Source organism: Lissotriton helveticus, chromosome 12, assembly GCF_964261635.1.
Source record: "Lissotriton helveticus chromosome 12, aLisHel1.1, whole genome shotgun sequence".
In the NCBI taxonomy this organism is placed as follows: domain Eukaryota; kingdom Metazoa; phylum Chordata; class Amphibia; order Caudata; family Salamandridae; genus Lissotriton; species Lissotriton helveticus.
The window spans coordinates 918,026,150-918,054,097 of record NC_136073.1 but is presented as its reverse complement, the minus strand read 5'-3'; the positions used below and the strand labels follow the sequence as shown (position 1 = coordinate 918,054,097).

Below are 27,948 nucleotides of genomic sequence, written 5' to 3'. Positions count from 1 at the left end.
AGATCCGACATAAAAGTGTCTGGAACAACCTTGGTCCAATTTAGTCTCCTGGCCTGGGCCTTGGGGATCAAAGTGTTGGTATTAACAGTGTTTAAATTTTGTCTGATTTATACATCCCCAAGATCCAAAACCAGCACAAGAGGATTATGATCACTCAAAATAGAAACTACTACTTCGTATGAGATGGCCTGAAGAATTGTAAATCTTCATTCTCAGGGAATACTTACTAATATAACAAAGAACTTGGCACAGAAGCTGAAATATGAAAAGACATCTTTATTAAATGTAATAAGTGAGGTCACGTCACACAGAAGCCGTAGCAACTGAATGAGGTAGTCTGAGGAATACAGAGGACAGAGGCCTTTTATATGTTTTAGGGTTACATGACTCAGCACAAAAGTAAGGGGCAGTCCTAGCTTTTGCAAGCATGCAAAAAATCCAACATTCCTTCTTACACAAGCTGAACAAACCCATAATAAAAGACCACAACCCATATCGTAAACAGGTCATAAAGAGAAGGAACACAAACAGATGAGAAACAAGATAGAAGGGTGTAGGCATGTGCCATAAACTCAGCAATGTCCTGCTCTTTGATCTCTATCTTGATCAGCTAAAGGGCAAAAACTGGTTTGGCAAGGTCAGCTTCAGGCAACAGGGTCAGTTCACTCAGGTCATCTAAGAGTCAGCTAAAGTCATCGGCCTATGTGAGGGCAACCACAAAATGGCTACCATGCACAAAATGGAACCCAAAGGTTCAGAACGAAATCTTCAAATACACAGTGAATCCATTGGTGTAACATGACGAAAACACTCATGCTTGCTGAGCTCACTGTTTACGGTTCGCTGTTACCAAAATGGTAACAGAACCACGACCTTTATGATCCAGGTTCAGAATTCATGGAACCTCAGACCCTCCTTTTGCCCTTACATAGGCAATAACCTAAACTCACGTCAATCTGAATCCAGGTCTATATTCATCAGATCATCAAGATGTTGCTGTGGCATAATCCTATTACTTAGCAACTCTCTTCGGGACAGGTCTCCTTACACACGTAGTAGCACAAAGGCCGCATATGGCAGGACAAAATAGGGAATACCTCTATCTGTAGTATGTGGCATAAGACCACACATCCAACAATTAGTGATGTTCACTACTAGCTGGTGTTGATGCAGAAGCGGTACAAAGGAATTATTAATAAACTTTGACCTCCTAACCAGTTCATGTTAAGGTAAAGTATGGAAAGAATGCAAAGAAGTAGTAGTAGGAAAAGACATAGGTTGGGATGTGGGTACAGATGTGAATTGAGTAGCAAAAAACAATCCCACCCATAGAAGGCAATGTCATGTTTAAAAACACAAAAAAAAACACGTTAAGAACATATAGACAACAGGAGAAAGTAGTGACCGCTATTACAAACGAAATCATAATTTTTCACAACCCTAAGCAAAAAGTAAATCCTAAAATTATCTAGTAACATTTTTAGGGCTTCCTATGCATTTCAGTAATTTATTATATGTTCAAGTGAAACAGCGGTGACCCTCATTAATGCTCTGAGGTGAAAAGGGGATACTCTTCCACAGAAAATGGACTTTATTCTGCTTTTACTAAACAGAATCCTACTTTAAAATAATGCCAGCAGAACAATAAGAATCATTCTCCTAACACTTAGTCTATACAATCACACGGAAACCTCTTGTGAAACCAACTATGCCCAGAGTCTGTTCAAAAAGCCTCTCTGGCAGGCTTCTATTGTCCATCAAGTCTGCTCCCGTTGTTGCATGGGCCTTTGGATTCAGGCCTCCCATGAAAAAAATGCTTCTCAGTATCTGTTGGAGTGCCCTCCTGGCAAACACTCATAGCTCATTCAAAAAGTCTCAATGTCTCAAGGCAGTGCACCAGTATCTCTCCTCTGCGGAAAACACTACAGATATTGTGCTCTTCATTGGTCATGGGCACAGATCATCTCGTGCAGACCCGGGACCATTCTCAGGCTTCAACACTCAACATTCAGTGTCAGAGGACGCTCAGGCTGCTCTTTCATGGGCACCAGAATGTAGTGCCTTTTGCCAATCTTGGATCCTCCGGTGCACTGCACTTCCGTTGGAGCAAAGGAAAAAGGGGGGGGTGTGGCCAAAACTGAGGCCAAGGGGCTCAAGGGACTGCACACTGTCAGAGGTTAACCAGCACATGACAGGCGCTTTTTTGCACTGAAATTCTGGTTCTGTGGCAAAACCAGCTCCTCCTTCTATTCTGATGTTGAACGCCTTCTGATGAAGCAAGTGCGATGCTTTAAACCGTTCATTGTATAACAAGGAGACTGCTAACAGGTGGCTTGCGATCTTCAAAGGAGTGGCCACACGCCATGGGACAATTCTGCGTTGAAATACACTGTCATTCTCAAAGGCAATACAAAAACAAAGGCAGTAGGCAAAACAGTGCCTCTAGGCTCTTCAATTGGGTTTCCGTGTGAGAGCATATCCTTCACCATCTAAGGGTAGATAGCGACATGGGAATTCTATCTGAATGGATGTCCTCACACATAGTGGCATCGTCTAATGGGGCAAACACATTTTATCTCAATGATTACATATAGGTGTTCCTAAATTCCTCATCTAGAACATCTCAAAAGAAAAATCGCATAATGCAGATTATCAGGGAAAACAGTCTGGTTATGCAAAAGGGAATTATACATAAGATGGGGGTCCATGGTACATTACTGCAATCTGAAAGTTTGAACCTGAACAATACACTAATAATAATAAAAGCTGACTGGTGAAAGGAATACGGAAAAGAGAAATGGGACTAGGACACAGCTGAAATCCCCAATAACTAGGCACGATGCGCTTGGGTGATAGTCAGGCATGTGACACAATACCAAGAGTATGGGTGATACACAAAAAAAAAACACAATAGTTTACAAATTTAACTCTACCGTTGGCCGCTACACCATATACGGTAATCTCAGCTAATGTTCCAGTTCCTTCTTCAGGGAAAAATGAAACATGGTTTCCTTTATGGTACAAAGCCATATACTACTTAGGAAGCAGAATAAAACTGACTAATGTAATATAGAAATTAGGTCACCATGTACAAGAGTCACAAATCTATAATTTATCCTTACGTCCAATCAGGATACATAATTTTAGGGCTGCCTGTTCCTTACAGGAAAGGGGCAGTAATGTGACTGTAGGTGAAACCTTGTTTCCTGTATATCTTTTTTTTATTTTACTTCAAATACCATTAAAGCCAAATTTGACATACACTGATGAAGTGTTGTCTGTCTTTCTGTGAACTTTAGTGTGAAAGCAAATCTACCCAACTGTTTGCAGGATACACATCGTCATGTATATCCCTTGACAACACAGGTAACCTAGTAATAGTATCATAAGCAGCAACATAAAACATGCAAAAAACGCACAAAACGGACACGTCAAGCCATCAGATATACTCGCTGTAAAACAATAGAATTTATAAATGAGCGATGACGCATAATACCGTGTCAGGTTTAAAACCCTTGCCCTCCTTTTTGACAGTAGATCACCAATTAGTGGATATCTGCTGTCAAATACAACTTTCAGACACACAGAACCAGCAAGAACAATTCATGATAGAACCAAATACACAAATATGAAAAACGCATGGACATTTCTTTCCAAAGGAGTTACGCAAAAAACACATCTTATTTCAACCAACCAAACTCACGTGTCTTGTCAGCCTTAAAATTCCCCAGAGCAATCCATGGATGATCTGTGAGCAGAAGCGGGAAAGGAAAAAAAAAACACAACACACAAAAGAGAGACATTTTTCATAGCAAACACATATCAATTATAACTTTTAATCAGAAGACAAAACATAATACACATTAACAGACACAAAAATTAATTTCCATTACTTAACTGTTACCATCTTGTTGGTCACCTTGCAACATGAAGCCCTTTTAACTTTCCAAAAGTACAATTCTTTCACTGACACTCCATGTTAGCCTTGCCCCACAATTCGTCCTCACTTGGGCATGTAGCCTTCAACATTTGAATAAAGAGCTTCCTCTTATTTTCTGTCTAAAACTTAATGCAATGCCTCATTTTCTGTCAAAAATAAAAGCAACTAGCGGACATCATTTTTTAGAGCAGAAATACAAATGTATCATTTCTGCAGAGCATTTAGCATGTGTTGGGACTTCTAAAGAAACCTTTTTCATATTTTTCCCTTTGGAATTAAGTTCTTTAATTTTGTGGAGAAACCAGAAACCCTTCCTTTTAGAGGCCTGTTTAGCAAGGTCATTCTGCATTTCACAGAGACAAGTCCTAATTTAAAAGGTCACAAATGTCAACATGACAGCCTCCTTCCATTGTTTACAGGGAAACCAAAGATAGCCTCTTAGCGCAACTTGAGCAGCCTGTTCTCCTAGCCCACAGCTTCTGCTCATTGTGAGGCTGACAAAGACAGAAGGCCTACTACATTTACTGTGAATGATTCACAGAACCTAATAACACACATACCAGTTTTTAGAAAAAATGCTTGTTGCAATGGTACTCATTTCAGCAACCTTAATTGGATTTCACTGGGCCATTTAAAAGTAAACCCAAATGGGGACAACCTGCAAATTTGTATTATACCTAAATGTATGCATTTACTGAAGCCTAAAGCAATTTAAAGCTATTTAAAATGTCAAGAATGCTGTTTTAAATGGTCTATTTTACCCAAATTCTACTTTGATATTAGGGGCACTTAAAAATAAATATCCTATAATTGTTACATATTAATCATCCTAAGAATGTTTTTTACAAATTACAGAGATTTTTAATCAGACATATCCCATGTAAATGTTTAGAAAAATGAGTTTTTTACGCCTGCGCTAAGTGAAATTCTATATGCTAATGTTCTCATCATGCAGTATAGCACAACTTAAATTAAATTGTAATGCTAGGATGTCTATAGTATGAGCATTAAGCTTCATGAATAGTAAAAAAGGAATTTTGTAGCACTTATTTTTAATAATTTTTCATAATTAATAATTTAAAAAAAACATTTTTAAACCCAATTATTTTTGATAATTCCACATATAAGAGCAAGCTGCATCCCTTGCCTATCATTTTTAGACACATTCATTTATAAGCCCAAGCACAGACGCCTAACTTGAAACATGACAAAATGTTTACGCCATTTTTTTCTTTCTAAAAAGGACAATTGCAACAGACCCAAGAATATGCTTACAAAATGTTGCTTAATAGACTGAAAACATCAAGAAAAACCACGAACAGACATTGAGCTCATTTCAGACATAAACAGAAAGGGGTGAAACACTGAGGACACACAATACGGCGCGCTTTTAGCCATGCAGTTTCATGAATAGCGCCAACGCTATTCACTTACAGAAATTGCACTAATGGGAAACCCACATAGACAACACACATTTAACCCACAAACCAATACTCAGAACAAAAATAAAGGACAGCCCACAGACTGTACTTAAACCGAAGCATTTGTAAATATTAGTTGTAAGTCATATTTACAAGAAACGCTTCTCAATCGTGTTTTAAAAAAACTGCAAAAACAGCCCAACAGACTGATGTATGTCCAAGAAGCGAAAATACACTCAATTCACTAGCTTTGGTTCGCAGAATACCACACAAAATCATTCTGCATATTTTTGTTCATAAAACTGCGCAGAACAAAGGATCCTTGTTTTGTATTATGTCATATTTTAATTCCCTGGGGATATAAAATCACCAAGGAAAAAATATGTTTGTAAATCTAAACCTATTTAGATATTCCCTTTAGGGGAAGCCGGCTGATCCAAACGTATACTAAGTTGGCCAACACAAAGCTCCAAATTGGCTAAGTACAGGCATCTTATAGCTCACTAATCTAGCTTCAAACTTCAAGGGGCTATCTCTATAGATACACTCGTAAATATACAAGACCCTAGGTTTTTAAAAATTGCTATCTTCAAATAAAAACTAAGGACCAAACAAACTAAGAACCAAACTAAGGACCAAGCAAAACTAAGAACCAATCAAAACCAAAGAACAAAGGACTGGGAGCGACCCACTTATACTTAACTCTTACTTTTACTAATCAAAAGGTTATCCAAATTCTAACTGTCAAGTTCTACATGACCTAATGGTCTTTTTAGAATACTCACGCCAAAAAGGTTCTCAGTCAGGAGTGACATCATGTGGAGGATCAAAATCAGGAAGATCAGAAATATACTGGGCTGCAGAGACGAAGAATCTCCAGAATCCCTGTGCACAGAGTACCTTCTTAGTAGAATCCTGTTCTCCTCAGTAGATTTCAGTCTCCTGACAAGATCACTCCCACAGAAAGCCACTTCTCTGATGAGCCCCGCGTTGGCGGCGCCATTTGAAGAACTGTAAATCTTCATTCTCAGGGAATACTTACTAATATAATAAAGAACTTGGCACAGAAGCTGAAATATGAAAATACATCTTTATTATAAGTGAGGCCATGTCACACAGAAGCTGTAGCAACTGAATGAGGTAGTCTGAGGAATACAGAGGACAGAGGCCTTTTATATGTTTTAGGGTTACATGACTCAGCACAAAAGTAAGGGGCAGTCCTAGCTTTTGCAAGCATGCAAAAAATCCAACATTCCTTCTTACACAAGCTGAACAAACCCATAATAAAAGACCACAACCCATATCGTAAACAGGTCATAAAGAGAAGGAACACAAACAGATGAGAAACAAGATAGAAGGGTGTAGGCATGTGCCATAAACTCAGCAATGTCCTGCTCTTTGATCTCTATCTTGATCAGCTAAAGGGAAAAAACTGGTTTGGCAAGGTCAGCTTCAGGCAACAGGGTCAGTTCACTCAGGTCATCTAAGAGTCAGCTAAAGTCATCGGCCTATGTGAGGGCAACAACAAAATGGCTGCCATGCACAAAATGGAACCCAAAGGTTCAGAACGAAATCTTCAAATACACAGTGAATTAATCGGTGTAACATGACAAACACTCATGCTTGCTGAGCTCACTGTTTACGGTTCGCTGTTACCAAAATCGTAACAGAACCACGACCTTTTTGATCCAGGTTCAGAATTCACGGAACCTCAGGCCTTTGTTATCAGTCCTACCGATACGAAGATAAAATCTTAGTGTCTGAGTCTCTTCCTTTAAAAGTCGGGGCCGTATCCTCCCCCCTGAAACCATCTGCCTCAAACAAGTTCATCATGGCTAATAGTCCCTCGAGAGCTTCCCCCTTCGGGCTATGTTCGAAGTGTGTGGAAATAGATCCAACGGGTCCCATTACCTGTTCTGCTAGACAATCCCAAGTGCATGGATGAATATTAAAATCTCCCATCAAAATGATATCGAATACTGTGTGACGTGAGGATTTATATTCCTCTAAAAGATCTTCCAAAAAGTTAAGATGTAGGTTACACTGGTCCTTCTCCATGGCATTGAAAAAATTAATCAAAAGGGTAGTTTTTTTTTTTGCAGAGTTTTATATAGCGCGAACTAGACCCGAACCGAATCCGGTATCGGAGCGCTTTACATGTTTTCCAGTTACGTTACTTTCATTTTTTTTTTTTTTTTTAGGCACGGGGAGATTAAGTGATTTGCCCAGAATCACAGGAGTTTTGGGCGTCATTACCAAGACTCGAACCTAGATCCCCCAGGTCCGAGGTCGAGCACCCTAGCCGTTAGACAATATGTTAATTCTGGAATGGGCAGGCCCAAATCAGTTAACTGTGAGAGGAGTTGGCCTGAGTGCAGCTCAAGCTGTTTAAAGGAGCCACATAACTCGAGTGAAATAAGCATAAGCAGCCCTCCTTTGGGTCTACCCCCTAGACCTGGAACTGCCTGAACAGCAAAACTGGAGTACCCATCAAGACAGAAGCTGTTTTCTGTGTCCCAGGTCTCCTGTAAAGCGATAATGTCATGCTGTTTAATACAAAAAATTTCCATCTCTCGTCAGCACTTTTCTTTTTTAATCCTGCTATATTCCAACTGAAGAATTTACACATAGAGGAATGTGGTGTCGCCTTACTGCCACCTAGCTGCACTTGTTCCGTTGTATTTAGTCAATCATTAGCATCCTTGTGAGAGAGAGGTGCAAACCTATTTGCTAAAATTAAATCTGGGGACCTTTGGTTAGAAGAAGTACCCATCATACATCGGGAAGGTTGACTCCCTCCCTCCTTCCTCAGTGAGGCCTGCTGAGCTTGGTAGGAATTATTATTGGTGAGGGCTATTTCGGGGTGGGGACCTCTAAATTTATATGCAACTAACCTAGAAACTTGTGGTGTGTTTATATTGGTAACAGCCGTTTCAAAATGGGGACGTCTGGTTGTTTGGGCATCTAGCCTAAGAGGGCCTCTGTATGGGTGGAATATCGGGGGGTAAAAATAACCCAGGGGGAAAGGTCTAATACCAGGACCCACCGTTTCTGATCCGTCCCAAAACAATCTGTCAGCCACGTTTGGGCAGTTAAAATTTACTACCACACAATCACCGGGTATACATTTGGTTCTCCTCCCTACCCACGCGACCCGTCTAGCAGAAATAACATGCGAGGCAATGTCAGCTCCTCCGCTGCTGAGTTGGGAACACCATATTTTAGCTTGCCTCAATAGATCAAAATCGGTTTCCACTGGCCCTATATTGATTTGAGGCACCCCAGTTAGAACTGCTACGAAGGGCGCCGCATCAGGTGGGAGATGAAAGGTAGGACCCCAGTTAGAGATAGGCTTTATGTGGCCTAAGGCAGATTTAAAATGTGCTAAACCAACTCCTTGCTTTGAAGAAGATTCTGCGGAGCTGGTCAGCTGCCCACTATGACTATCCTCCTCCCTGGTCCCCAACTTCTCTACACTTAGGGTTGCGCTGTTGGTAATTACACAGTTTGAAGTTTCTGCTGTTACATATTGAACATTCTGTGAATTGGGGCTCACCCGTGCCTCCCGCGACTCTACTAACCTAGGATGTTGTACCCTTTATTCCTTTATGAAGCGATCAATGTGGTTGCATTTATTTAAAAGGCTGGCCATGCAAGAGTTTAGGGTGTCCACAATGTCTTTGGCAATGTTCACAAGGGCCGGCTACAGCCGTGATTGAAATAAGTGTTCCATCAAATCTGCCAAATGATCCGGGAGTCGTACTTCAGGAGGTGCATTATCTGAAGACAAGCTAACGTTATTTTGCTATCGTTTTTTTTTTTAGTGCCTCCGATTCCCCCTTGATCCTACGTGTCCAATACAATCTTGACCCTGAGTATGCACCTCACTGTCCTGATCCAGAGCCCCGGTTCCGTCTAAATTGACCTGAGGGATCTGTGGAGGTTTCACGATCACCACGGTAGGTTCAAGTGGAGTCGGGAGAGCTGGCTCTAAATGTAGAGCAGCACCAGAGACATCCTGCATGATAGGAACAACATCGAGGCCCAGTTCTTTCTCTGCTTTGGCAATTTCAGCGCTGAGGACCCCAACTGCCGATGTGAGATATGATATTATGGACTCGGATTTCCTGGGGACTATGTCTTTCTTACCTTCGCCTTCCGTAGTATTTAGTTTTCGCTTCCCCATTTCCGTAACCACGAGGGGTGGCCCGGTCCGGCCTCTGCTGGCCCCTGATGGCCCCTGATGGCCACAGATGGCCCGCCCTCTGCTCGGGCTCAGCCCGGCGCGTCCCGCGGCGCGGGTGTAGCCTCTCCGCTTTATAGGCGCCGCCGGGCGGGATGGTGGCCGGAAACCGGAAGTCGTCCGCTGTGCACCCTGGGAACTGTAGTCTCCCCCGACTGCGACCGCGGGATAATAGAGCGCGGTGGCAGGGGAGACAAACAGCTTCAGCCCCCCAGGTGCTGCCCAGTCTACAGAAGCCCAACAGGTAAGTGAAAGCTCCGTCCACTAGCGTAAATGTGATCCTGTGACTGCGTAAATATTGATATACTTTGTGGTGTTTAGCACATCCCCCCCCAAGCCCCCAACATTCCATGTTAACAAAACCTAGTCTCCAGCCGCCATTTACCTAATTGTGAAAGGGGAACAGGCCTCAAGCTTCCAGTCCCCCACCAGCCCGGAGCCCTCCCCCACACATAGTATTAAAAATATGCAGGCAGCTCACAGTCCCCACTGTATACAGACAGATAAAGAGATTGATATGTTAAGCGATTTCCCAACATCCCACCCCAGGCCTGTTTGCCAGAGGGCAATGGGCCATTTGCACTAAAATGCGGGTCAAATAGACAACAAAATATAACCTATAACAAATAAGAACGGATAGGGTGCTATATCATCTACTTATCACTCGTAGGGGAGGGCGTAGCGGAACTGGTAGACCGTGTATTTGCCGCCTCCCATCACACAGCCTGGCACCAAACATGCGTGTGCAGATCATCCAGTCTCTGTAGTGAAAGCCATCGTATGGTTCTGGAATGTTCAACCCAGTGCATCTGCGATTTGTGGGGTGAAGGCCGAGCCGCCCCCGACAATGCTGCAAGGCCGTGATGGGCAGTGTCTGATCCATAGTCTTGTCCGAGTCCAGTCTTGGAGAGGATGCGGAGCTGCCTATGTGTTCTGCCGTTTTAATGGCCTGTGCCTGTTCTGGACCGACTGTGCCTTCGTTGGACGACATATCTGACCTCTGCCACTGCCCCTTCTGGGCTCCACTAGTGTCCAGGACTGTGGAGAATCCGTCGATAGTGTGAGGGGACTGTGCGCAGAGCCTTGCTGGTCGATCCAGGTCTACGCCTCCTCAGGTGTATTACAGAATACTGTGCAAAAATGTTTTGGGGAGATACCCTTAATTACGAAAAAGGGATTGGGTTTGTGATCAACAAAAAGCAAAAGTTCCCCTTTTCCTGGTTGTTAAATGACAGATAGGACTAGTTATCAAAGGCCCTCTGTCAAGACGTGTTTTACGGTAGCTAGTGAGTGTAGTTAAAGTGGAGCCCCAAGCTACAAAATAACAAATTTACAAAACTTACATCAGTATGGGCAATACAGTTACCAAACTTAGAAATACTGGAATTTAGACAAAAATGAGAACATACATCAAAAGTATACAGGAGAAAATAAAACTAAAGAGGTTTTACATTATATGTTTGTTAAAAAAATGTTTTTATTTTTATTTTGTACTCAAAGAAATACTTGTTTGTTTGTTCATTTACAACTCATAAAAAAACAATTTTCAATTTATTAAAACATGACATTACATTTCTATTAAAATCATTAGAAAAAAGCAAGGAATTGTCGACGTGGCGTTTCGGTGAGAGTGTTGATCACCTTCTTCAGGACAATGCTTTCTTATATTAAAAACAATCTATACAAAGAGAATTAGAATTAAAAAATTAGTTTTATATTTTATTATGGAAACCTACCTCTCTTGCAAAACCTCTATTCCCTTTTCCCATCATAGTAACTTTATACATTCCTTTCTCATTCCATTCTATTTTCAAGCTAGAACATGCTTATCATGTTTCACTGTTTTGCTTGTTTGTACAGTTTAAAAATCATATTTAGCCAAAATCCCATTTTGACAAAAAGAACTGTCGTACATATACATAAGGATTGGATAGGTTGTATCCTCTATTATTTGTTACTTTGTGGGCTCCAAGTCATTAACATATCCTCTTAGTGAACTGAAAATTATGCAATTCATAGGAGATACTCGCTATTATAACATCAGGTTGCAGCTCAGGCTAGCTATTAGCTTGTAGTACTGGGCTCCTGGTAGGGCTTCAGTTATATTAATTGTACTGAAACATAAAGCGCATTTTATTTAATTACCGCTTTTGGGTGATCTTATCTCATCACCTTTAATTTAGATTTACATTATTCACCTTTAATTTAGATTTACATTATTCTATTAACTTACTTTTTATATATCTGGTCAGAGATTTATAAATTCTGTTCCTACTTTCTTTTAATTGTCAGCGGTTCTTAATAGTAGAGAAGAATGGGAGAGAATTCTTTAAAAAGCTTGGCCAACTGATTAGAGACACATACCAACAGAAAGAGTGATTTAATTAGATGAGAAAAGAAGCACAATGTCAAATCTAGAGTCGCAATACTCTCAAATAATACTAGCTTGAGAGACATTTGTTTTCCCTTAAAAGAAAATAGTTTAGCCAGGGGTATCAAGCAAACCAGAATAATGCAAGCCCAAGTCGAAGTTGGCAACGCATTTATGTATGCCCACATATACAAAATGATCAGAGTATAAAAGGCTGATTTATGAACACCTAAATTTGTTTCCCTGCACAAATAATAAGCTGAGAAGGTGTACCTAAGTCAGCGTTAGAAGATACCGACCAAATTCGACCAAACACAAAGTAAAGTAAAGTCCACATTTGTAAAGCGCACAATCACCCGTAAGGGTCTCTAGGCGCCGTCGGGAAGATTAAGCGAGCTATTGCCCAGAGTCACATGGTGCTGGGCTAACCTGCCGCCGGAGCCGGGGATCGAACCGTGGTCCCCAGATTCCAGCGTCAGTCGCCCTGGCCGCGGCGCCACACCTCTTCCTAGAAGGCTTGCAGAGACGGAAAGTGCCATGGTGCAGTTCCTTTTTTGCAAATGTCCGCCCAAACTAATCAGACACTGTGACGGATCTAGATAAACTAGTTTTCTTCTAATTATAATTGTATTATTGAATAGAATAACGATCCCTATCTGGAAACAAGCACCTCTATATAGTGAATGCACATAGAGTGAGCCTGTTACAAGATGGCCGATGCGGCACCCACACTCCCACGTGACCGCTCGCGAAACAACTTCAATCGGAAAGACACTTTATAATGTACGTGGGTAGAAGCTGGAAAATAAGCTCTGATACACATTAGACAACCTGGATAACTTATATTCCTAAAGTAAAACACTCGAAGAATGGGGAGGAACTACGCTCGCGAACAAGATGGCCCCTTAGGCTCCCGGCTCCGCCGACCTCCGTCTCCCGTCAGATTATCCTATTATTTATCCCGATCATACGCCCGACCTCCAGGTGGATGAATATTTGCTGACCCCGGTGGTGCAATCCCGATTATTTTGCGTCCCTGATCGACAAAGTTACACCGTGTTGCAATTCTTGGCCTAACCCGGCTGGTGAGCCGGGGCCTTGAGTACTGGCCCGGCCGGGTTACAATTGAACAACATCGGCCGTGGGACCCAGGTTGGGTCCGGTCTATCGCTGCGGAGGTCATTTTGCCTGATTCTGATGGCGGTCGCTTGGTCTGCTTAACACCGAAGAAGAGGTGCTGCGACGCTCCTGTGGCCGCGTACCGGAGTCCCCCGTCCCGGAGACCGGGTACGCCCCCTCCCCGGGTTCGAAGGGCCGGGGTCCCCGCTCGCCGCAATAACCACCTCTTTTCCCCCCCCCCCCTCCCCCCGCAGCTTCATCGTGTCTTCGGAGGAAACGGTTTTGGGACTTACTGTCGGAGAGGGGGTGCGTATGTGAGACTGGGATCCGTGATGGACTACTACTATTGACTTTATATGGACTGAACATTTTTTCTCCTTTTTTCCATCTCGTTTATCCGGTGGGGAGAGTGGTTCCACCTGAGGGAGTTTGTATTTTAGACCGTAAGGGCCAAGGTTGAGATTGACTGAAAGGGGCTTGGAACGTCGCTTCAATAGACATGGGTTTGCTACCACTATTCTTGCGCAGGGGTGGGTGGTGTTTATAACCTCCCCTGTAAGCTCTGGTTGAATATCATGATCGTCTTTTGGTTATGCGCTCAGGGGTCGTTGTTTCTGACGGGGGAGGGGGGACCGGGAGCCGTATGTCAATTTCCTCCCCCACTTTTCTTTTCTACGTTTAGAACACAGTTAGTTGGGGCAACAGGCACACTGCTAGTTGGGGTTGGGCGGAAGCCTTATGCAGGGGTGCAGGGTGGGGGGTAGGAGTTTGTTGTAATGTCTTTCTTTTCGTTTTTATGTATAATATCCTGTCCCTTTTCTGTTATTAGATGCCTTCCTGAGGGGTTGGATTGATTGGTGGGTGGACAGGTCCTAGGAGTGGTAATGTGTAAGAGATCCTTTATAATGTATTGCCTTTAAGTGCTGCAAACGGGGAGCGATGGTTGTTTTGCTATGGTTCAATTATTTTAAGCCGTCCTGCCACTCGAACTTTATGATTCTTTTTCTCCTTTAAAATCCTGCTTCTAAGGGTGTCGGCCTCACGAAATGTGTCGAACTGGTCGGATTGATATATCCTGTGTTTTTACGATCGCATGCCATGGTAGCTGGATATTTTGCTTTCGCATTATGGAATTCCGTACATTATCCACTGTTGGTTTGTATACATGTTGCTTACTCCGTAATGTAAGGCATCTGCTGATAGGTTTTTTTGTATTTCTTTAATAAAAAGAAGTTTAAAAAAAAAACACTCGAAGAATAAATAAAATGGGAATACGAAAAATAACAGTAATGCGGGTACGATTTGTTTAGGCTCAATGAATACTTCGTATAATTACCTGCATAATATACCACGTACTTGGCTGCTATGAACAGGCTAAAATAAGACACTTAACTAAATGAGGCGCCGCCAACTAATATAAGGTAATACGATATAAACACATTTACAAATGGCCGATGCGGTATTGTATTAAATGAGCACCGCAGACGGCAATAAGCCCGATTAGAACGACAATATGGTTATGGAATATAAATGCCCAACAAGAGCGATTGTCAGCGATGGCATTCATAGATTTTAGGTCACATAATTTTTGCAACGTGATTAATGAATAATAAAGTACCGATCGCGGCATCAATCACACTAGAGATTGCGCATAATCTAACTAAATCGCCCTATAGAGTGACTAGTGAAGACGGCGGGACAATATCCTTAACCATCTTATTGCCAACACCAATCTACAAAGGTGCCAAAACTATGCACCACGAAAAATCGACAGTATATACATAGCAATTAATGCAGTATAAGCACATTACCAGATGGCCCCTGCAACCGTATTCTTTTAAACCGCACGAGCAATTAACCCTCAATCAGGAGGAATTAGGACCAATTAGACCAATCAACCAGGGTATAAAAAGTAGAGCAAACTGAGTATCAGTCTCAGTTGCAGCCATCACACAGGACGGTTTGAGGAGGCGAGTCCAGAAAATCACAAGTAAGTGTGGATTACCCCTAGCTCTAGCATATTTAATAGAGACTTAATTTAAACTTAAAATTCCTATCCTTTGTTAAACCAAATTTACAAAATACTTTTTCTAATATACAGAAGCTCCTGAAATTGTAAAAAATCAGGGAAGGCATTGATGCAAACAAGCCACAAACCAAGAGGGTCTACATCTACTAAATAAGTTCAAGGTAATATATTTAAATGTATAGAACTATCTGTATAGAGGGGAACAAAAATCACTGTGCGCACTAGAACTAGTAACCGAAGGTTGTGTCTCCACAGTGAACCAAAATTTAAAACCCCAACCGTCCTGTGCAGAATCTAAGCTCCAACAAGAAGGACCAAAAGTGAAGGTAAGAGCAATATGGCCCAGATCTACTTGAGGGAGAGGAATCCCAAGCAAGATACAATAGCCTTTCTTTTTCATTACTTTATAGTCCCCCGGAATCCAAGGTGAAGAATTATAATGACCTGGACAGGGCATGCTGACTAATTGATACCATTTTTAAAGAAGTAAAAATATCACTCAATCGTACTTCAATACAGGTTGGAAAATACATTTTTTACAAACCTTTGTAGCACAAAATTATGGTGCACAGTAATCAGGAAGTCCACTGAGCAAAACATTTTTTTTCCCCACAGCCGGTTAAGCAAATAAGAACCGCTGACAATTAAAAGAAAGTAGGAACAGAATTTATAAATCTCTGACCAGATATATAAAAAGTAAGTTAATAGAATAATGTAAATCTAAATTAAAGGCGATGAGATAAGATCACCCAAAAGTGGTAATTAAATAAAATGCGCTTTATGTTTCAATACAATTAATATAACTGAAGCCCTACCAGGAGCCCAGTACTACAAGCTAATAGCTAGCCTGAGCTGCAACCTGATGTTATAATAGCGAGTATCTCCTTCTATGAATTGCATCATTTTCAGTTCACTAAGAGGGTATGTTAATGACTTGGGGCCCACAAAGTAACAAATAATAGAGGATACAACCTATCCAATCCTTATGTATATGTACGACAGTTCTTTTTGTCAAAATGGGATTTTGGCTAAATATGATTTTTAAACTGTACAAACAAGCAAAACAGTGAAACATGATAAGCATGTTCTAGCTTGAAAATAGAATGGAATGAGAAAGGAATGTATAAAGTTACTATGATGATGATGGGAAAAGGGAAGAGGTTTTGCAAGAGAGGTATGTATTCATAATAAAATACAAAAACTAATTTTTTTATTCTAATTCTCTTTGTATAGATTGTTTTTAATATAAGAAAGCATTGTCCTGAAGGTGATCAACACTCTCACCAAAACGCCGCGTCGACAATTCCTTGCTTTTTTCTAATGATTTTAATAGAAATGTAATGTCATGTTTTAATAAATTGAAAATTGTTTTTTTGTGAGTTGTAAATGAACAAACAAGCCAGTATTTCTTTGTGTGCAAAATAAAAATAAAAAAATTTATATTTTTTTAACAAACATATAATGCAAAACCTCTTTAGTTTGATTTTCTCCTGTATACTTTTGATGCATGTTCTCATTTTTGTCTTAATTCCAGTATTTCTAAGTTTGGTAACTGTATTGCCCATACTGATGTAAGTTGTGTAAATTTGTTATTTTGTAGCATGGGGCTCCACTTTAACTACACTCACTAGCTACCGTAAAACACGTCTTGACAGAGGGCCTTTGATAACTAGTCCTATCTGTCATTTAACAACCAGGAAAAGGGAACTTTTCCAGAATACTGTGACCTCCTTATTGCGAATGCGAAGACGTGCCGGGTATTGCAGGTAGTGGTCCTTCAGGCATTTCTTGACCTCCAGGTAAAAGAAACGGTGGCGCTGTACTGAAACAGTATAGTCTGGATAAATGTGGACAGTGGCGTTGTCGACCTGCCAGGGGCCCCTAGTGCAGGTGACCTGCAGTATGTGATCCCTAACGCGGTAGTTGAACAGTCTTGCCACCACCAGTCTGGGAAAGGCTCCCGTGTGGGGGTGCTCCCGCTCTATGGAAAAGAACTTCGACATCTTACCCTGCAAAATGTCTCGGGAGAACCTTTCCTCAAGGTAGAGTTCGATATTAGGGCCATCTGTCCGTTAGGGGAGGCCAACGATTTGCACTTTGTTCCGGCGTGAGTGCCCTTCCTGGTCCTCTGTGCGTGCCCTAAGAAAGTCTACCTCTTGTTGGAGGGGTTGCAGCTGGGTGGCCGTCGCGGTCACCGTGGGGCGTAATGACGCCAATGTCGATTCAGACTCTTCCACTCGGCCCTTCAGCTTCTTGTGGTCCTCCCGAATGTACCCCATATCGATGCTCAGTGAGTCAATCTTCGTGCCCAAGGTAGTTTTAATGTTGGGTATCGCCGCCAACAGCTCATCAAATCTGTGTGAATGATCATTGTGGTCTCCCCAGGCGGACTACACTCCTCGTGCCCGGGCGATGACTCCATTTCCGGCGGTTGTACCTGGGACTTCTCCGCTCTGGGCTTGCCCATCACGCCATCTGCAAGGGGCAGATGGCCAGACACAGAGGGCTGATAGCGGTGAAGGATACTGGGGCGGGGACCGCACAGCAAGTCCGTGTGTCCCAGCAGTGCGTTGAAAGTCGCTAAGCTTCAGGATCAGCCCACGCGTGGAAACTTGTCCATGCCGGTGCACTTGGGGATGCAGAGATGGGAGGGCAAGACGCTGCTTTCAGCCTGAGTGGGAGTATGCGGCACCTTAATGTCCGTAGTAGCAAAAGTTCTTCAGGAGACCTCCTCCCACAGTCTACACCTACAGCAGACCCAAACCCACCGTGGCCCGAGAACCAGCATGAGTACAGGCCTTTTCTATCCAACTCATCGCTCCCACCATGCGTAGGTCTCACAGGTGTCTCAGGGTTCTGCTGCACCGACACTCCCGCAGCCCTCTGAGGCGTAAGTGGCAAGCACTATGGTGGGGGACGTGTAGCCCAAGCAGGTCGCCTCCGTGTGTCCGTGGAAGCTTGGGTCCGTAGGCGCCCTCACCTTGTCAAGGGGTTGGATCTTAGTAGCTCAGTGGGCCCGCGTCGCTGTAGGGACTCCCCGCCTCAGGGCAGACTGGTGTGGGCGCAAGCCGCATGGTCGAGCGTTCCTGCACCACAGAGTAGTGACTCCAGCGTCGTAGCGTGCATCAGTAGCAGAGACTTGCGAGTCCCAGTACGGGTCCCCAGTGTAGTAGCAGCGGGATCAGGAGCCATCAGAGACCCTGTCCGCCGATAAGCGATGTGGCACGCGCACATGACGAGTGGGTGTTGGCTTGCACCGAAGCGCGCAGAATTCGGCCCTCACATCGGTCTCCCTAGGACATCTGACAAATTCGGCCCTCACATCGGTCTCCCCAGGACATCTGACAGCACCGGAATGGTTGGGAAACCGCAGGAAGCCTTCAATATTGCTACTTGTGTAAATGGCAGTTTTAATGATTTCAATGTTTTTGTAACCCCAACTTACATTCAAGATTTATTTTATTTGTCATAGTTGAAATATGTTAATTCTTGAAGTACTTTCTTAAACAAGTAGTTAAATATATTAATGTGGGGCTTTTATGAAAGATATCTCGGTTTTAATGATGCTAAATATATTTACATTCAACAGAAATCCACGATCACGTGTAAAGAAGATGGAACATGAATTGAATTGAATTACTGCTAACTCAGATCAGAGAACTGCTAGAGGCACCGGGAAGACATGGTCTGCAATCAGAAACAGAAGTAACAAGATTAAAACAGAATAACTCTCACATGAACTGACAAACTTCAAGAAACGAGCAAGACCAGTCAAGTGGATGAAAGACGCATAGCTGAGTGTCACCCGTGCACTTCTATTCAACATATGGTATAGAAACAGGCTGGCGACCAGTCCTGGTCCAGAGATTGGGGATAAGAGAATTCTTACACTTCTAACCTTTTAAAAACCTAAAAACATTTATTGTTAACCCTACTAATCGATGGGGCGCTGCAAATCAAGATAGCTCAAAGGTGCAATAAACTTAAATAAAGAGCTGGACAACTGAAGGTTCATTAGAAAAGATGCTTTCAGTTTAGTGCAGAACACTTGGCTGCAATTCCCCAACTAAGCAATAAGGTTATTTCTTCAAAATATTTATAAAGAAAACTCTTGTCCAACTTGGAAACTGTACTTCACACATATAAGAGTTTGTCGTGCCATAACTGTGATAGTCTATTGAGTGACATTTAAACAGTGCTGTGAAATTGGCAAACATTTATCTGAAATACCATCTACTAGCGTTGAAAAATGATGGCCCAGCAGCAATTGCTTGAGCACGGATTCATACCCACGTTTGCCACTGTACCTGCAAGAGAAACCTTATACATATGTATTGAATGTGGGAAGAGCTTTACTCGGTCATCTAGCCTAAAACGCCATGAGCAAACGCACACAGGAGAAAAACCATACATGTGTAGTGAATGTGGAATGGGTTTTAGCCGTTCATTTGAGCTAAAAACACATCAGCGAATACACACAGGGGAAAGGCCGTACACGTGTAGTGAATGTGGAAAGAGTTTTAATGACTCCTCAATCCTGAGAAAACATGAGCGAACACATGCAGGAGAAAAATTGTACATGTGCCAAGAGTGTAATATAAGTTTCTATGACTTAGCCTCACTAAGGGGCCATCAGCAAATACACGTAGAAAGAAAAACATATGTATGCAAAGAATGTGGGATGGACTGTTCTCAATTATCAAATTTAAGGGCACACGAGCGAACACACACAGGAGAAAAGCCATACATATGCGGAGAGTGTGGGGCAAGTTTCAGTGTCTCATCAGCTCTAAAACGCCATCAGAGAACACACACTGGAGAAAAACCACATACATGCAGTGAATGTGGGATGAATTTCAGAGCCTTATCAAACCTCACAGCCCATCGGAGAATACATTCAGGAGAAAAGCCATATGAATGCAATGCCTGTGGAATGACTTTCAGAGCCATATCAAATTTAAGGACTCATATGCGAAGACACACAGGGGAAAAACCATACAGCTGCAATGAATGCCAGAGAGTTTTTGGGGTCTCATCAGCACTCAAACGACATCTGCGAACACACAGAGGGGAAAAAAACATAACATGTGAAACTGGAGTGAATGTCAGTTGATCATCAGGCCAAAGATCCTGTCAGTGAACACACATGATAGAAGACACCCCATATGGTAGAGGTATTCACGTAGAGCACACAACCCCTGAAGAGGCAGTGGAATACTTAGCAGACGTGCAGCATGTTACTCCACACCCAGTGTTCATGGTTAGTGACGTATAAGCAGTGTACTTAGTCATGTATTTTCCATTAGATGCCATGTAGTGTGAAATATTGTTCTCATGGCCATTAGTACAAGATAGTAATGCTAATTAAACATGCTTGGATTAATAAGGATGGTTTAACACTGTTACTAACATTGTAATCGCTGTGAATAATAGATTGCCATGCTCTATGTAGACGTGTATCGATCATGAATTGTGATCCCATTCGTCGACAGTTTTGAGAGTGTTAATGTTGAGAAAGTTGTAGTATAGAGTTTTAAAGCTGCCATTTTGCCTGAGTATGAATGTTTCAAGTTGTAGTATACAGTAGTGTTTGATAGCACAGCAGAATAGTGATTTAGGGAAAAACATTCCTGTATATTCTATAGTTCAAACATATTAAGTCTGGACCGCAATTAGAAATTACATGCAAGGTCATGTTAAGTGTGAACTTATGCAATAATAATTTCACAATTTCTGAGCTTGCTGTAAGAAATGTTTTACTGGAAACAGATTTAGGCTCTGAATTGTGAGGGCATACCCTTTGTCGTAACAGGTGCTCCGAGTGTGGAAATTGCTTTTAACAGTTCTAACACCGAAGGACTCTTCCGGGAATGCATGCAGGTCAGGAAGCCCGCACATGCCTTGAATGTTGAAAGAACGATAATTCAATTTTGACATCTAAAGAAACCTTGGGGAACACACTCTCTGTTGTCTAGTCGATTTAGAAGTGTTTGAGTTGCCTTAGTTTCCACCACGTCAGACCTCTTTGCTGTGCCGTCAGTCCATCGTGAATATTGGTGGTCAGTAGTAAGATAATAAATCCTAAGATGCAGAATCCATAACACTATATAATGTGCATCGTATTGACGCTTAAAGCTCTAGTGTCGTGCCACCTCCTATGCAGACCATTATTCTGGTGTACCTTCACTTAGGAATGAGGTTAGATCCTGTAAGTGTGTGTATACTACACCTCACAGTCTGGAGATTCGAGCACTGAAAAGGAGCCTGATATGGAGTTTGGGAGGCGGATTATCCTCCCTGACTTATTACTAGTGCATTATAGCCTTCGGTACTTGTAATAAGATGTACACGATTTCTGTCTCGTTTGTGACAGAGTAACCCATCTACCAAACTCTTAAATCGGGCCTAAATTGTGCATTTGTGGGAAATGCTTAAATGTTATGTTATGCTATGTTAATTAATTTGTAAAGCGCGTCTGTTACCCGGAGGTGTCCTGGCGCTATCTGTTGTCCCTAGGGAGAAGTAGGTTGCACAGTCAGAAAAAAGATTCTAGAATAACCAGGTCTTAAGCATTTTTCTAAAGGGGAGTAAATCTGTGCAGCACCTCAAATGTGCGGGGAGCTGGTTCCAAAGATTTGCTGCACCCGCCACAAATCTCTTACCACACCAACGGGCCTTTTTCACCGGTGGTACTCTTACTAATTTTTGCGCTGATGAGCGCAAGGATCTAGATGGTGAGTACCATTGCAGTTGGTCCTGAAGATAGAGAGGGCCCTGCTTCTGAAGAGATCTGAAAACAAGGCACAAAGATTTAAACTGTATCCGTTGTCTTACCGGTAACCAGTGAAGTTTGCGAATTTCTCTAGAGATGGGGGAAAATTTAGGTATGCTGGAAATAAGCCTGGCAGCCGTGTTCTGCAACAACTGTAACCTCTGCAACAGCCTCTCTTGGATGTTTAAATAGAGGCTGTTGCAGTAATCAAGTTTTGACATGACAAGTGCCGTGACCACCGTCTGCCGACTCTCCTTGGGCAAGAAAGGGAGAATTTTCTTAGTGGTTCTAATAGTGAACATCGTAGAAGAAACCACTGCGTTTATTTGTTTCCTCATGTCCAATCTGTCATCCAGGTAAACTCCCAGGTTCTTTACCTGTGTAGAGGGAACGGGTACAGGACTCAGGGAGTTTGGCCAGCATTTTGGGTTCTAATCCACGAGAACTTGCCAGAACTGACAGGAAAGTAAACATGAAGTGAATTCTAAATGCATTTCAATGACCTGCGCCGAGTAAGGACCATTCAGAAAAAGCAGGCCCAATCGGTGGATGCTGGATGTTTTTCAATCTTGGTTGCTTGTTGATGGTCACACAGTTGCAGTCTGACCAAAAAGATTTGAAAACACGAAAGCAGGAGAAATAGGAACTATTTGGGAATGCCAAACGAACCATGTTTGGAGATAGAATCCATGGGGGGGGACGTGCTCAGGTGTACACATCAATGACGGAGAGATGCACAAGGAATTTCACATGTTTTTCTTGATACGTTCAGGCTGTTCATCTCATGATGCAACTTTCTGGAGAAAGGTTCAGAGGTTTATAATCCCTCCTAGACTTGAGTGTAGATTTACCTCTTTTACTGCTGGGTTTGTCCCAAGTCCGCATGCTATTTCGATGTGCCTTCTTTCATCTTCTCCTGCTCATTGGTTCCCCACTACCTTGGCTACCAAAGCTTGCCTAATGCCCAGAGGGTTTCAATATAACTTGTTCTTGCATTTAGCGCAGCATGTTCATGCTGGCTGTAGTTCATAAACTGCTAGACCAAAGCAGAAGATGCGGCATCTGGAGACACCAGACCCTGGCAGTGTCCTGACACTGACTGGAATAATACTGTGAAAGAGTTGTGCAGCGGGGACGGCAGAGCCGAGTGCTGTCCACGGCGGAGCAGAGTGCCTTCCATGCCCTGCGTTCCGCAACAGACCGAGCTAAGGGCAGCCAGCCCTCCACAGCAGACGAAACGCCGTGGTGAAGCTGTCCAGGCTGTGAGAGGCGCCGACACTTGTGAGTAGTAATGCCTTAAGTATTTAGGGAGTGAGGATTGCCATGTCCTCTGATGATCTCTCATAGTAGTTGCCCTCTTACAGGTGCTACAGGCACGCGTGGTGTCTGTGCGTACAGGAAGGGAATGCTTGAAACTGTATCGAGAGAGGTATTCCTGAATTCTAAGCAGACTACAGTCCAGGATATTAAGCTGGTTTGAGTTTTGTTTTTGACGTGCCTACTTTGGAACTGGAAGAAAGACTGGCTGGTAGGGTTTTAACGTTTTATTCTATTTCCTTCTGTTTGGTGTGAAGTTGCTGCTTTTAATTTGTGTTTTTTTAATATTAGTTTAATTTGTTCTGTTTGTTTATTTTCCTTTGTTCATTGCTTCATGGCAATAGCCAGTGTGCCACAATGCCCATTGTTTCTGAATGAGGCTGGGAGCCTTTTGGTCATGGAAGATTTTTCAATAATAGCAAAGATTGGAGGTTAAAGTTTTCCAATATTCATCGTTGAATTTTGTTCTACTGTTTCCTAGTAGCTTCGATCCTCATTTGGGCTTTGTCGTTCGGTAAGGCTCTGTATGTTGTTGTAAAACACTTAGCACCTGGTGCGAAGGCCAGCACACCACGTACTTCGGCTTCAGGCAGCTATTCTATTGAGGAGCTCCGTGGGTCCTTGTTTGTTTGTGCAATGCTTGTGACTTGAAACTTTGGCGGGTCTTATTATTCAATATCTTCCTGACTTCAGCAAAAATGTCAGATTTCCTGTCAACAATGGGTCGTCTACCATCAAACATTTCTGAGTTTCCATTACCGAACCCTGTCTGTCACTGGGCACCTATTAAAACCTGGTAGGGTCCACAGTATGCTCAATAACCATTCTCAACCCGTGTCCCTTCGTGTTGTTAAGCAGTAAGACGCAAGGGCTTCCACCACCAAGAGAAACAGAAAAGATGAGAGAGAAATCCATGTCTTGTACCTTTTCCAGTTCCTCACTACTCAGACATTACCTTCAGTCTAAATCTATGCCAGAATTCCAGCTTCCCGCATTGGTCGTGAGAGGTTTCCTTTTAGGTAAAGTCCACACCACCCTTTTTGGTTTATAGGGCTTAAATTAATAATCCTTGGTGCTCTCTTCTGTGCTAGTGTGGGCGAGCAGTTTATGCTTTTCAGAGGGTAGTGTTAATGCATTTGTTGAACACACACAGACTCAATACATGAGACACGCTTGAGAAGAAACTCAAGACCAATTTGAGAAAAATAACAATTATTTTGATTTATTTAAAACACCAAGAACTTCGTAAAAGTAAGTACTTTTCAGTTTTAGCAGGTAAGAAATGCTCACTCAAATGCGTTTTACACGGCAATGCTTTCCTGTGTTAGAAAAAGACATGTACTACATACGGTTCGTGGCAAGCGATTCTTGGGGGTCCCTTTAGGGACTCTAGGTTCTAGGGGGCCAGGGTCCATAGTACCACCAACAGTTCAGGTTTGCCTGCCCTGGAGTGTCCGGTCCAGAGGTACTGGTCTGGTTGGGAGCCTTGTGCGCTACGCTGTAGGCAGAGAGGGAGATCACCTGGAAACAGGCTTAAATGGGGGTACTTGGGGGCAAGTCTCGGATCTCCCAACGCTCCTCCACTTCCAGGGAGATGCAGACAGATTGGCGAAGTGCTGGTACCCTCAGGCGGCCGATGGAGGATGCACAGCTACAGGAAGAGTCAGGTTGTTGCAATTGTCGGGATAGGAGCAGGTAGTATGGCAGGGTTTGGCATCAAACTCCACCAGCAGTCCACAGTTCTCCCATCTTAAGCTCTTCTAGCTCCTTCAGCTCTTCTTGCTCCTTCTTTTTTGGGAGTTGGAGTTCCTTCTGCCAGGGGGGCACCTAAACACTGAATTTAGAGATGCTAAGGGGAGTGTACTACATGGGCTACTTAACCTTGGGGTCACTGTGCCCCTACATGTCCACTTCCTGTGGGTAGTGGGCATAACCCTGTCCCAGAGTTCTTAATGTCACCAAAATCAAGGTGTTGGAAACCTTCTTTCCTGGGGCACATCAGGCAGCCCACCTTGGGGTGTGACTAACCTGGTAGTGAACCATGCCTCCTAGCATAGGTCGTTTTCGGCCTCTCCTGGTGCCACGTGAGCGGCAGGGCAGGGGTGTCCTCTCCCAGGTCTCTGGGACGCAATGGTTGCATTTCAAAGGCAGCAGGGGCTTTGAAGTCCCTGTTCTTGGTATGCAGATTCACTAGTTATCCTGCTTGATGAGGTGTGAACGCCTTCCTCCGTAGCAGGGATTGTTTCTGGCCTCCGAGAGCGAGGGCTCTCGCCTGCAGGCAGGGGGTCAGAAACATGTCTATGGTGGCAGGCTGGACGATACTAGTCAATAGCACACTAAGAGGCTGATAAGTTTTCAGGTAGCACCTCTAAGGTGCCCTCTGGGTGCATGTTTCAATAAATCCACCACTGGCACCAGTGGGGATTTATCAAGACAGGGTCTTTGATATCAAACACTACAGGTTTTTAGTGAAGCCATCCTGTAACCGGGGAACTCGTAATGACCAGTGCCCAGTACGTGTGCCTAAGATGGCTTCCCTGTTCACTTGTACTATCTAGTAATTGAACTAACAGCACAGGGAGCATGCCTGCTCATGCAGATAAGCCCTCACATGTAATATAATGCACCCTGCTCTGGGGCTGTAAGGCCTGCTGTAGAGGTGACTTACATCTGTTTAATGCAGTGTCTGGGGTCATGGCACACAGGGTGTGTGCCATGTCATGTTTTCACTTTTGTGTGCACTATTTCACACTGCCTGCAAAGGCAGCATGTATGAGTTTGGTGTTGGGTCCGTTTGGGTGGCACAGTACATGCTGCAGCCCTTAGGGACCCTCTTTAGTTCCCATGCCCCGGGAGCCTGGGGTACGAGTTGCTAGGAACTTACAGGGGGTGCTAAAGGTCTTGCCAGCTTTGGAACAATTGCATAGTTAGCTTGTTTTAGGGAAAGAGCACTGGTGACCTGGTTAGCAGGAACCCAGTGCACTTCAGTCGGGGGGTCGCCATGTCAAAAAGGGGCACTTTCCTGCCGTTCCCTTTACAGCTGCTTCTTTAAACAGTAGTGCAAGTCCATCGGTGACAGCTCATCAGGGAGATTGTCCCCACACATGTTACCAATGGATGGACTGCTTTCACTACCTCTATCTCAGTTCCGCTGGAGTCACATAAGCTATTAGTATGTTCTCTGTATGTTCGGGGGTTGGCTTGGGCATGGAAATCTCGAAATCTGCTCTTTGTTGCCTGTTGTGTGAGAATTAAGGGGTCCTTGCATAGTGCTGTCAGTATACTGCAAAGCTCTTCCATTTCATGGAGCCTAGCCAATATTTAGCCACCATTGACCGTTTGAAGTCTTTGTATTGTGTAATATAAAATTCTAACAGATCTGTGCTTGTGTGGAAGGAGTTTGCTGAATCATTGGATTGTGATGGGGACATGGGCAACTAATCAGAGGAAGTTAATTTAACATTAACGAAAGAGTGCAGGACACTGTCTATGGTGGGTGATCTTGTGTAAATGACTTTTCTGAAGTTGGTGGTGGAGATTTCGATATTTAGTGCCTGAGAGTACCATCAAATTGAAGTGAAGGCAATGAAAGAATGTCTCTTCAGTGGGCATATGTTAGACTTGTCAGCCTTAGGGTGGTCATCCCCAGACATTTTGCCTTACTCTTCCTTTTTTTGCTGAATTCATTTTGGTTGTCCTTAGGACTTTACCACCACTACTTACTGATGCTAAAGTGCACGTGTTCACTCCCTAAAACTTGGTAGCATTGACTTACACCCAATTGGCACATTGCATTTACTAGTAAAGTGGTACTATGTGTCAACGGGGCCTATAGAGTAAATGCTACTAACACTGATCATGCCACCGATTTGAGTAGCCCTTTCAAACATGTCTCAGGTCAGCCATTGCAGCCTGTTGTGCAGTTTTAAACTACCAAATCGACCTTGCAAAATAAACCTTTTGCTAGGCCTAAACCTTCCTTTTGAAAAAATATATAACCCCTAGGATAGGCCCTAAACAGCCCATAGTGTAGGGTGCAGTATATTTAAAAACCCGGCATATACATTTAAGTTTTAGATGCCCAGGGGGTGAAAAACTCTTAGATTTTTCTTTCTTTTACTACTGCAAGGCATGACTTTCCCTTAGGATAACATTGGGTTACACTGTTACATTTAGTAAGTGATATTTTTCAGTTGGGAGCAGCTAGGAATATTTAGTGTGGTGTCTAAGGAAATGTCATTTAAATCCTTTTATTATGGTAAAGTTTAAATTTAGGTCACAATTATAAAAATGTAATTTCTAGAAAGTTGCCATTTTTCTTTTTTATCCTAACCTTTTGGTGCTAGTATCCTGAGTAACATGACTAGGTGTGGCTTGGTGGTCTCTGTGTGTGCATCCCTAACAGTGAGACAAATGAGGGGATAGTTGTTGGCAGAATGGGCCATCTCTGTCAGAATGAGGGAGAGCTGTCACCTACCAATCTTACACTTCACAAAGACTCTGCCTCTGCCTACTCACAAAGGAGTTCACACTAGTCTTTTGTGGCCATACACAGGCTGGGTCCAGGGCAGGGAGGAAGGAAACTTCAAACAACTCTGGGGTGGAAACCTATAGAAACTGTGCAACTCATCCTTGATGTCGGACCCCGCAGCTCATCGGAACCACCACTGCGTGTCATCCTCGATGTGGGATCTCCCAACGATCGCAACTAGGATTTAAGGTACTTTGTTCAGCTG

General features: G+C 43.1%; 1 protein-coding gene across 1 annotated transcript in view; it reads left to right on the top strand.

Moving 5' to 3' along the window:
• Positions 1–27,948, top strand: part of LOC144798234 (uncharacterized) — a 139,656-nt gene that overhangs the window by 76,613 nt on the left and 35,095 nt on the right. Inside the window, exon 3 of the mRNA XM_078668983.1 lies at positions 18,713–20,231. Within this exon, the coding sequence (XP_078525109.1) occupies positions 19,373–20,231 (859 nt within the window). The 5' untranslated portion in view covers positions 18,713–19,372. The remainder of the gene's footprint in view (positions 1–18,712; positions 20,232–27,948) is intronic.